Here is a 12393-nt window from a genome sequence, read left to right as displayed (position 1 = left end):
TATTATTGTTAGGGATGTTCACAAATCGGATTTTTTTTGGCACTTCCTCTTAGTTAAAGATATAATCATTATAATTTTTTACTTATTATTGTTAAGGATGTTCATAGATTGGATATGGCTGAAATTTCGATCCAATCCGCACTAAACTCATTAGATCAAATTCGATATTCGTACTTTTTATGTTTGGATCAGGTATCAAATATATCCATAAAATAAAAAATATTAGAAAATTTTATTTTTATAAAAAAATTCAATAATTTTTTTTTACTTTTTTAAACATGTTTACTTCTATCTGATTAGAGTGTGGATCCGATTCGATCAAATCCGATCATCTTACATATCAGATCATATCCACAAATTACAGATCAAATACAGATAAATACTGTGGATTTATGGATATGATCTAATCTATGAACACCCCTAACTATTACTATAGGTTCATTGTTGCAAAAGAATGCTTTTTTTATTATATTATTAGATCTTAATTACCATTAAAACAACTTAATTGTCAACAAAGAGCTAATACTTATTGGTCTCTGAAATTATGTTCGTATTTTAATCTAATTTCAAAAATTTCGATTTACTCAATTTAGTCTCCCAACTTAATAGTTATGACTCACATTGATTTTTTGTCACAGTCTCACAAAATCATTAATGACATGCTGAGATGGACTAACGACTGCTACATTATACGTTCTAGCAACTATTTGATGTGATAATTGAATTTTTTTTACCTTAATTTTTTTTTCAACTAAACACTTAAAACTCAAATATGAGTCACAGATACCTAAGTTAAAAAATCAAACTAAGTAAATTAAAACTTTAAAATTTAGATTAAAACTCGAATATAACTTTAAAACAGAACTTTAACTTATATAGTGATCAATTTAAATGAGAATAAAATAAATCAAAATTCAACATAAAAATTTAATTATAAAAATTAACTAGGATTTCTCTTTAAATTAAAAATTTAATGAAATAGTAATTTTAATTATCTTAACCAATGTCTTAATTAATTATTTTTATGTCTTAAAAAAATTATATATTAAAAAAAATTTTTTTTAAGACATAAAAATAATTAATTAAGACATTGGTTAAGATAATTAAAATTACTATTTCATTAAATTTTTAATTTAAAGAGAAATCCTAGTTAATTTTTATAATTAAATTTTTATGTTGAATTTTGATTTATTTTATTCTCATTTAAATTGATCACTATATAAGTTAAAGTTCTGTTTTAAAGTTATATTCGAGTTTTAATCTAAATTTTAAAGTTTTAATTTACTTAGTTTGATTTTTTAACTTAGGTATCTGTGACTCATATTTGAGTTTTAAGTGTTTAGTTGAAAAAAAAATTAAGGTAAAAAAAATTCAATTATCACATCAAATAGTTGCTAGAACGTATAATGTAGCAGTCGTTAGTCCATCTCAGCATGTCATTAATGATTTTGTGAGACTGTGACAAAAAATCAATGTGAGTCATAACTATTAAGTTGGGAGACTAAATTGAGTAAATCGAAATTTTTGAAATTAGATTAAAATACGAACATAATTTCAGAGACCAATAAGTATTAGCTCTTTGTTGACAATTAAGTTGTTTTAATGGTAATTAAGATCTAATAATATAATAAAAAAAGCATTCTTTTGCAACAATGAACCTATAGTAATAGTTAGGGGTGTTCATAGATTAGATCATATCCATAAATCCACCATATTTATCCATATCTGATCTGTAATTTGTGGATATGATCTGATATGTAAGATGATCGAATTGGGTCGAATCAGATCCACACTCTAATCAGACAGAAGTAAATATGTTTAAAAAAGTAAACAAAAAAAATTATTGACTTTTTTTATAAAAATAAATTTTTTTAATATTTTTTATTTTATGGATATATTTGATATCTGATCCAAACATAAAAAGTGCAAATATCGAATTTGATCTAATAAGTTTAGTGCGAATTGGATCGAAATTTCAGCCATATCCAATCTGTGAACAACCCTAACAATAATAACTAAAAAATTATAATGATTATATTTTTAACTAAGAGAAAGTGCCAAAAAAAAGTACTAAATACAAGAACATTTAATCAAATATTAAGAGAAAATTTTACTTTAAAACAGTTGGACTTTAATGATAATATGATAATTGTTTTATATATCACACAAATATAAACGTTTTTTCTGTGAGTCTAAGAAAGGTTTTGTAAGTCCCTAACCTTGTTATCGATTTTTGTAGTGTTAGCCCTCATATTATCAATTTGATTCATATATAATTTGGATGATAAATTATTTGGTGACGTGCTTCCTTTTTTACTGTGACATACTTGTTTTTTATTATTATTATTATTATTATTATTATTATTATTATTATTATTATTATTATTATTATTATTTTATACATTAAAAAATAATAGGCCAAATTATTACCATAACATAATAGAAGTATGGAAGTTTATCATTCTCCTCTAATAGAGGAAACAAAATTCTTTTCAATAATTTATTTAACGTTTAATAGAATAAAAATAAATTTTATTAGAATAAATTTTAGTACGAGTTTAATATTTTTATTCATCATAAAATATTTATAGAATTACATATAGATAAGTTTTAATAGAAAAAAGAAAAAAATCATGATTTTTAATTTTATTTTTAAATAAACTTTATTTTTAATTTTAAAATAAATTTTAAATTTATCTTTAAATAATATTAATTTTTTACCGTATATAATTATTTTTAATTTTAAAATAATTTTTTTTTAATGTGACTATAGATGTAGATAAAATTTAGTTATATTACTTGTATATAATTTTATTGTATTGTATTACTTATAAAGTTAGATTATAACTATGACAATAGAATTGTTTAGGTATTTTTATATGTGTGACTAATTGGTGGTGTTAAAACATTACTCTTAATTATAAATAAGGTTTATAATTTAAAAAATTAAAGACTCAATTAAAAAGATAAAAAAAGATGACGTTAAAATATTCTAACTCTTTAAAATAAAAATATTAGAAATTCAATTAAAAATTATTTAAACTCAAGAAAAATTTATATTCAATGTGTTTTGTATTAAAAATATTTAATAACCTATTATATCATATTAGTTGAAATTAGTTTTTATAATGTTAATTTTCTAATAACACTTTATTAGAAAAAACCATTTTTTCAGAATTTTGTAAAAACTAATTAATATTATATATATTTTGTTACACTACATCTTGTTATAAAAAAATTATTTATTTCTAATGCTTATATTAAAAATGAAAACAAAATTTAAATTAGTAAATTTTAATCTAGAATATAATAATAATATAGTAATTATTTTATATATTGTACGAATATAAATTAATTATTTTTTTATTTGTAAAAATTTTAAGAGCTTGTTATATATATACATATATATATATATATATATATTTGATAAATGTGATATATTTTTTTATATAAATAATTTAAAAAAATCTAATAGTTAATCTATTACCTTTTTTATTTTAGTCCAAATTAAATATTTTTTATTATTTTTGGAAAGAAAATTTTTGAAAAATTTAATAATATGTGATGAAGAATACCGAATAAATTATACATAAATCAATTAAAACATAATATGAAAACATCTTTAGCAAAAGATGAAATATGCGTCTTTATGTGAGTGGTCACCAAAATAGTTATATGACTTTTTTGAGAATAAAAAAAGTATTAAATCTAAATCTAAATTAAGAAATTTTATATATTTTTTATGTCGAATTAAAATAAAAAAATAAATTTAATATTTGATCTTGTAGAATTTTAATATATAGAAATAAAAATAGATTCTAATCTTATTTGTTTCTAAAACTATACAAAAAATACTATAATATTATAAAATATTATTTTTCTTTTTTCAATCTAAAAATATTTCAATAAGCAAAATATTTTCTCTAATATATTTGTCTAGATTTAAACACTAAGCTAGTATGATAATGAGAGTCTTTCAAAGATTTTTCTTCCTTTAGTTTAGAGAAAGATCAAGCACAAAGAGATTTTCCTTAATAAGGGAAAGTCCCTATAAAATTACCATTACACTATTTTCATTTTGGAGTGTACTAAAATAATTATTTGGAGAATAATTTTAAATTAGTTTCTAAATTTTTTTAGTAAACGACTTTAGTTTTTATTTGTTATTAGTCATTAGACTTTGAATTTTTTAAATACTGAACGGGTCTTTTATGTATTTATTAAAGTTTTTTATGTATACAAAATGTGAATTTAGCTAAAACATGATATGTTACAATAACAGTTTCTATTAACCAATATGTTATTTGATCCACTACACCAAATTAGATGAATAACTACACTTATTTTATGACCCTTATTTAAACAGTTACTATTAAATAAAATGGTGACACTTATTTATATAATTTTTTTAGCGTCATTAAAATTTTAAGTGTCCCATTAATAAGAAACATATCAATCTATTCCTTTTCCTCTTTCCTTTTTTTATTTTCTATTTCTCATAGTCATTTTTATTTTTCAAAACCCTAACTAATTCAATTGGTACCGTAGTAATTGACGTTGAGATTAAAAGAGAAAAGATGAAAAGGTAATAACAGTGTTTGCGTTCTTCGTCATTTGTGCTCTTCGCGGTTTTCGCATCACAGTTTGCAGATTAAAGTTCGAGTGTTCCTTATCTTTCCCTCAAAGACCTTCATCAAGTCATCACATTGAATTATACTATTGATTATATATGTATGTTCCACGAAACTCAATAGAGTATGAGCGAGGGTTTAGGAGGTTTATTGATTTTTTCTTCGAAAATAGTTTAGCTGAAGCAATTGTATGCCCTTGTTTGAAGTGCGGTTTTAAAAAAAAATTGACAAAGGATGAGATGTACGATCACTTGATATGTACTCAATTCCCGAAAGAATATACACTTTGGTTTTATCACGGAAAGACTGAAGTAGGAGATCCCAGTAGTAATGTCTCAAATAGTGATGCTTCAAATGCTTTTGATGATTTGTTTAATCAAGATTCTATTCATGACATACTTGGAGATGCTCTTAGGACTGATATGCACTGGACAAATGAAGTCTCATTAGAGTCAGATGAAGACATTGATGGAGTTGAAAGAGTGATGCCAGATGTAGCTGATACAACGGAGTTTGAAGAATTAGTAAGTCATGCAGAACTATCTTTGTATGAAGGGTGTACAAGATATTCAAGATTGTCCTTTTTGGTGAAGATGTATCATATTAAGTGTATATGTGGGGTGACTGACAAGACAATGTCGATGATATTTGAACTCTTACATGATGCATTTGAACAAGTAGAGATTCCGAGTTCATTTTATGAAGCAAAGAAAACTATCTTGAAGCTTGGTATGAATTATGAGAAGATACATGCATGCCCGAACAATTGCATGCTGTATTGGGGTGAAGACAAGGAGAAAGAAATGTGTAAAGTTTGCAACAGGTCTAAATGGAAACTAGATATAAAGGGTGGTGAAATTCAAGAATCAAATGATAGGAATATTAGAAAGAAGGTGCCTGCTAAAGTTCTTCGTTACTTTCCACTAAAACCTCGTTTGCAAAGGTTATTTTTGTCTTCAAAGACAGCCGAGGCCATGAGATGGCATGATGTTGCTCCTAAGGAAGATGGTGTAATGACACATCCTAGAGATGCAGAAGCTTGAAAGATGTTTGATTTAAATAACACTTCATTTGCAGAGGATCCACGAAATATACGTTTGGCATTAACTACTGATGGTATTAATCCCTATCGTAGTATGAATGAAAATTCTAGTACCTGGCCAGTTATTCTCATTCCTTACAACACTCCTCCTTGGATTTGTATGAATCGGACGTATTTTATTCTTTCAATGATAATTTCTGGAAAAAAGATGCCAGGAAACAATATAGATGTCTACTTATAACCGTTGATCAAAGAGATAAAAGAGTTATGAAATGAGGGCATGGATGCATATGATTCTTTTGAGAAAAAGGCGTTCAAATTGCATGCGACGTTGATGTGGACTATAAGTGACTTTCCTGGGTTAGAAATTCTCTCCGGGTGAAACACATACACTGGACTTGCTTGTCCATCTTGTAACTTCGACTTTGTTCCTTTTCAACTTTCTCATAGTAGAAAATCATGTTTCATAGGACATCGTCGTTTTCTTAATCAAAGGCATCGGTTTAGATTGAATAGGGTTCGATTTAATGGAGAGCAAGAATTTCGCAATCCACCGAAGAGGTTATCTGGTCTTGATATACTTGAGCAAGTCAAGGACATCAATGTCACATTTGGTAGAAAAGAAGAGGCAAAAGTTAGGGAGAAAAGAAGACGTGATGAGCGTGCTACAGAAGGTGCTAACAGTGGAGGAAGAAAAGCATTTTTTTAACTTCCCTATTGGAAGTATAATCTATTGCGTCACAATCTTGATGTGATGCATATAGAAAAAAATGTATGTGATAATGTGATATACACGTTGCTAAATGACAGCACCAAGTCAAAAGACCACCTCAATGCTCGAAAAGATCTTAAAGCTTTAGGCAGTAAACAAGATCTTTGGCCAGATGAGAATGAAAAGTACGCTCCAGCTATCTTTACACTGACTAATAAAAGGCTAGAAGGCTTTTCTGTCAACTTTAAAAAATATTAGTGTGCTAGACGGGTATTCAAGTAACATATCTAAGTGCATTGATGTTGACAACCTTAAGATCAATGGGATGCTAAAAAACCATGATAATCACATATTGATGCAACAATTGCTATCATTAACCATGCGAACGAGTTTGCCTAGTGAAGTTTCAGCAATCTTGATTGAATTGTGCTCGTTCTTTAGGAAGTTATGTGATAAAAGATTGATTATTAAGGATTTAGATAAGTTGCAAGATCAAATTGTGCTCACTCTATGCCACATGGAGATGTTATTTCCTCCATCCTTTTTTACAGTTATGATTTATTTGGTGGTTCACCTTGTTGAAGAAGTTAAGCTTGGAGTCCTGTACACTACCGGTGGATGTATCCGATAGAAAGGTAACAAAGAATAATTTTTTTACCTTAATTTTAAAATAGTGTATAAGTTTCCTATTAATATTAATAGTTTTGGCTTAATTGATAGGTACTTGGGACAAATAAAATCTTATGTGCGTAATAAAGCACAACCAGAGGGCTATATTACTGAAGATTATCTTATGCAAGAGATCCTTACATTTTGTTCAAGATACCTGGACAATATTAAGACAATATGGAATCGACGTAAGCGTGTTAGTAATGAGCCTACCTATATAGATCCCAATTTACGAATATCTAAGCTGTTTCCTCAAGTTGGAGAATCAAATATTGGTTTCACATATTTTACTTTAGCACCAATTGAGAAGAGGCAGGCTCATAGGCATGTTTTGACAAATTGTCGTGCAGTTGATAACTATTTTAGGGATTATAGAGATATTGTGAAAAAAAGATTAAGAAGCCAAATAAGGGATACTACTAAGATAGACAAAAAAGTTCATAGAAAATTTGTTGATTGGTTTTCTAATCATGTAAGAGAAATTTCACTTATTTCATTTTCTATTTTTGCAATATGTCTATGACTAACACAAATATGTTAATGTGCTTTTAGATTTGTACTAATCTCAACAAACTTCCTGATGTGGATAAAGACATTCTTATCAGTCTTTCTCAAGGACCATATGACCAAGCAAGAAAGTTATTTTTATATGATGTTAACGGATATAAATTTTAAACTTTGGCAAGGGATAATGGATTAAAAACTCATAATAGCGGAGTCTTCGGTACATTTGGAACAAGAAGTTACTCAAATAGTAAAGATACCCGAATGAACTTTGGTGCGGTACCTTATTATGAAAAGTTGGTAGACATCATTGAGCTTTTCTACAATGGCTTTATAGTTCTCTTGTTTAAATGTCAATGGGCAAAGACAACTAGTCCTAGAGGAATCAAAAAGGACAATTTGAGTTTTTTATCTGTGAACTTTACAAAGCTCATACATACTGGTGAACATGAAGATGATGAGCCATATATTAAAGCTTCTGAAACCCAGATAGTATATTATGTAGATGATGAGAAGAAAAAAGGATGGTGCATACCAATTCACTTGAAGTCATGAGATTTGTATAACATGGGTGGAGATAATATGGGTGAAGATGACGAAATTACAGTATCCAATGATAATTATCCACCACAAGACTTAGAGTCTCTTTTTCCAGATGAAAATACAAATATAAAATTGGCGAGGATAGTTGTAGATGATGATCTTCCAATAATCAATGAAAACTATTATGAAAATGGGGATATGTTTGTGTAAAATACATTGAAATTTTTCAGAAGTTACTAAATATATTTTCAGAGCATTCAAATATTTTTTCTTGTTTGGCAATTATGAGGATTGTTGGGAGAATTTTTTAGGAGGATCTAGAATTATTCTTGTATTTTAGATGACATTGCTTCATTTGAATGCCTAGATTCCTCATTTGTCTGAATTAAATTGCCTTTATCTTGTAAGAAAGAGAAAGAGCTTTCAAAGAGCTCCTTGTTCTTCTCTGTTTTGTTTATAATATAGTGGGCAACTGGGCCTGCACTTTTACAGAATTCATTCTAGATTGTAGGTGATTCTGAGAAGTTGATAAAGGTGTTATTTGAGCTTGCAAGACACCATGCCCCCTCAACCATATTTCTTAATGAAATTGATGCAATCATTAGTCAACGCGGTAAAGCACGCAGTGAACATGAAGTAAGTAGAGGACTAAAAACTGAACTACTCATACAGGTGATGCTTTCTTCTTAAACTAAATATATTTCATAATCACCAGCTTAATGATAATAACATGATTTGTATTGAGAACACTTTATATGTTAGCTGTCCTTGGATAAAAATCAACTATGATAGAATTCAAAGTTATCGCATATATAGGACTTGTTTCTTGCCTTCTATATCTGGTCAGCAAAAAGAGAATGTACTGGTTGAGAGTGTTTTGAGAGTTATGGGAGTCCATGAGTAATAACAATGGTAGCTGGGTCAATAAATTGTAAAGAAAAAATTAAACATATATTTAATGATGTATATGTAGATCTGTGTGGTTTAATATCCCGATGATGCCACGAAAGATGAAAAACTTTTACAGCAGAAGCAGCAGTTTTTTCTCTGCAGTGCTTCACTCCAAGTAAGTTAAAAAATTCTCTTTTTCCTTTTTCAAGTTTTCTTTAATATATTTGTGCTACCTTCTAGTAGAAAGTTAGGATTAAACCCTTTGATGGTGTCACTGTTAGTGGGAGCCAAAAGATCATATATTCACATTTTCTTAATTTAAAGCCTCAGATCATTTTCGTCGAGTCTAAGAGATATATCAGTTGATTTCCAATTCACAATCCCCCTGATTTGATGGATGCAAGAAACAAAAATGTCCTAGTTTCTATTGTGGTTTTTCTTTATGCCTTAGCTAACTACCATATTTATATTTTAAGAATGCATTTCTGGTTTCTTTACCTTGTTCATTTGACATGTCAGTCTTACTATTTCCATTCCCATTTTGGACATATTACAGGACATAATTGCCCTTTTTAAGGAGCGAAGACAAGAAAAGGTACCATGGAACTGGGCCGAATTCCCAACAAAGGTTGCTGTACAATTGAATGATACTCACCCTACCCTTGCAATACCTAAGCTGATGCGATTACTTGTGGATGATGAAGGACTTGAATGGGATGAAGCATGGGATCTAACATCAAAGTCAGTAAATTATAAAATTTCTTGCATGAAATGATGTGTAACTTTTTCTTTCATCCATGATCTATTAATGCCTGTAGTGTATTCCTCACTAGTAAAATGTGTAATAGTTATATTTCAATGTGGAAATGATAAAATGCTTTCAGTTCACTGCGATGATAACTTTCACACGGTTCAACCTTGAGAGTGAGCTTTCCAACATGCGCATATTGGATAATAATCCCCAGAAGCCAGTAATTCGGATGGCTAATTTGTGTGTGGTTTCTTCTCATGCAGTAAGTGGTTTACTCATTTGAAGAAAATGCCTCATAATTTTTAATAAATCCTTGTCTTCAGTCATTTCATTGATACCCTATCTTTTCATTTACATTCTACAGGACTCTCCAATTTTTATTTTCTGTGACATTTTTTTCATATTGTGCATTTTGTTTCATTTGAAATCTGTTTGCTACTTGGTGTCCGAATGTTGTTAGGTGAATGGTGTTGCCCAGTTGACTCCTTTAGACTACTATTTATTAACAATGATTTATGAACAAAGTTGGCCAGAGAAAGAACTTGGTCACAATATTTTCCTTCTAGTTGCAGATACTCAAGCAGGAAGTCTGATTGGGAAGCAGGGTTTCACCATAAAATCCATTCAAGATGGCTATGGTTGCATTATATGTGTTCTTGGATCAGGTTTGTTTCCAGCTATTTTTTTATTATATTAGGATACCTTGCTATACCTTGCTAGGTTTGTTCCCATCTATTTTCTATTATATTAGGATACCTTGCTTATATTTGGAAACCAGTACACTTAAATTTTTCAGAATTATTTATCAAGTGGTCTTTTAGTTGATCTTATATATTCTCCCAATTTTCATTCAGTCTCCCCCTTTTTCCCCCTTTCTCTACTGCATTAGTGATCAGATTGCTGTAATATAATTGTTTAGAGAGTTCACTCTTGTTAGAAATGGCAATTATATGTTACCTTCACTTGATAAAAATATGCAAGAACTATTTATGATATTTAATCTTAAAAGATTTTGGTTACTGAGTTTTAATTTTCTTGAATAATGTACTATTTAAAATAGAAAACTTGCCTGTGTTTGCTTTTAAAGACGATAATGTTGTTGAAGCACAAAGTGATCCTGCTGGAGTTCATAAGGCAGTTGAACTTATTGCAGTTCATTTGCGTAAGTTATTGGTTGACCGTAGCATAGTTGGAGTATTTGAAACAAAGGCAAGTCCTTTTACCTCCCCCTCCTTTTCTTTCCATGAAGCTAAAAGGTGCGAATGCGAAGACCAAAAAGTGGCTATGAAGTTTCTTTTACAATTTTACAATGTCTTGGACCTTTTCTAAATATATATTGTTTGTGACGTAGCAATTTTATATGTTGTTTTGAAGTTACACATGCACCAACCATTTTTGCTAACAATTATGTTGTCTTTTTTTTCATTATCAGATGCAAATGCCAGATGTTCGAGTCAACCACAATGCACCCCCACACCAACCTTGGGTTCCTCTTCCTCAAAGGTTTTCAGCTCCTGGTGGTGGTGGACCTGCTTTTGCACCCCTTAGTCAGCAATATATGCCACCATCACATCCCTATGATAATTATTACCCAACAACCGACCTGTCTCCTATGGACAAACAATTCCATCAGGCTCCACTATATGCTTATGGCAGGGATACTTCCGCTGAAACTCATCCACCAAGTGCACAACCATAACAATCTGCTGCAACTAAGGTGTCATCTTTTGCCTAACTTGAGAATTTTTGTGCAGAGTAATATTCATTTGATGAAGCATCGTATCTTGATTTTATGTAATTTCGTTTCTGCTGCATAGGTTACGCAGCACATGCAAATTCTTTTATCATATGCAAATGCAGTTATTGGAGCATCAAGTTCAAATAGCATTTACATTCGTCGTGCTAGTGGAGCAAGTGTTACGGTTCAGGAGACAAGGGGCGTGCCAGGGAAGATGACTTTTGAAATAAGTGGGACTACATCAGAGATACAGGCAGTCCAACATTGTTGTTATTTTTTGTAAAACTTGTGGGATTGAATTTGGATTTGTTGAAATACAATATCATTTTTGGAGAATTCAACTTTTGATAATAAAAACTTTTATGTTTGATAGATTATAACAGTTTAAAATAGTCACTAAATACAGGAAAAATTTGTCACAGGAATAAGTAACTTAGTAACGGTTTTAAATAAAAAAAACTGTCACTAAAAATATTGTGACGGTTCAAATAGTCACTAAATATGCCTAAAAACTGTCATAAGAACAAGTAACTTAGTGACGGTTCAAATCGTCGCTAAATATTGTGACGGTTTAAAATAGTCATGAAATATAAGGAAAAGCTGTCACAGGACTTAGTAATTTAACAACAGTTTCAAAACGTCACGAAATACACTATAAAAAACACCTTTACAACTGTTACAAATTAGTGACGGTTTTATATTTTAAAAACTGTCACAAATAATTTAGCGACACTCTTTACCAACGGTGGTCCAAAATCATCACTATGTCAGCTGACGACCCTCAAATCTGTGACACTTTTTTTAATCGTTGTAAAATCATTTAGTGACAGTTAAAACCGTCACCAAACATTAAAAAAACCGTCGCCAAAATGCTATTTTATTGTAGTGATCATTAAGTTATTAGTACTCTCT

At 29.3% G+C, this 12393-nt stretch overlaps 1 protein-coding gene across 1 annotated transcript; it reads left to right on the top strand.

Annotated features, from left to right (window-relative positions):
- Positions 1–5677: 5677 nt before the first annotated feature.
- LOC127747539 (uncharacterized) lies at positions 5678–8113 on the top strand. Its single transcript, XM_052261546.1, has 7 exons — positions 5678–5747; positions 6144–6347; positions 6438–6570; positions 6827–6988; positions 7106–7526; positions 7607–7692; positions 7741–8113. The coding sequence occupies exons 1-7, from the start codon at positions 5678–5680 to the stop codon at positions 8111–8113; spliced, it is 1449 nt and encodes a 482-aa protein (XP_052117506.1).
- Positions 8114–12393: the final 4280 nt, after the last annotated feature.

The sequence above is a fragment of the Arachis duranensis genome, chromosome 1 (assembly GCF_000817695.3).
Source record: "Arachis duranensis cultivar V14167 chromosome 1, aradu.V14167.gnm2.J7QH, whole genome shotgun sequence".
Lineage (NCBI taxonomy): Eukaryota > Viridiplantae > Streptophyta > Magnoliopsida > Fabales > Fabaceae > Arachis > Arachis duranensis.
The sequence above is the reverse complement of the archived record's forward strand: the minus strand, read 5'-3'. Positions and strand labels throughout refer to the sequence as shown.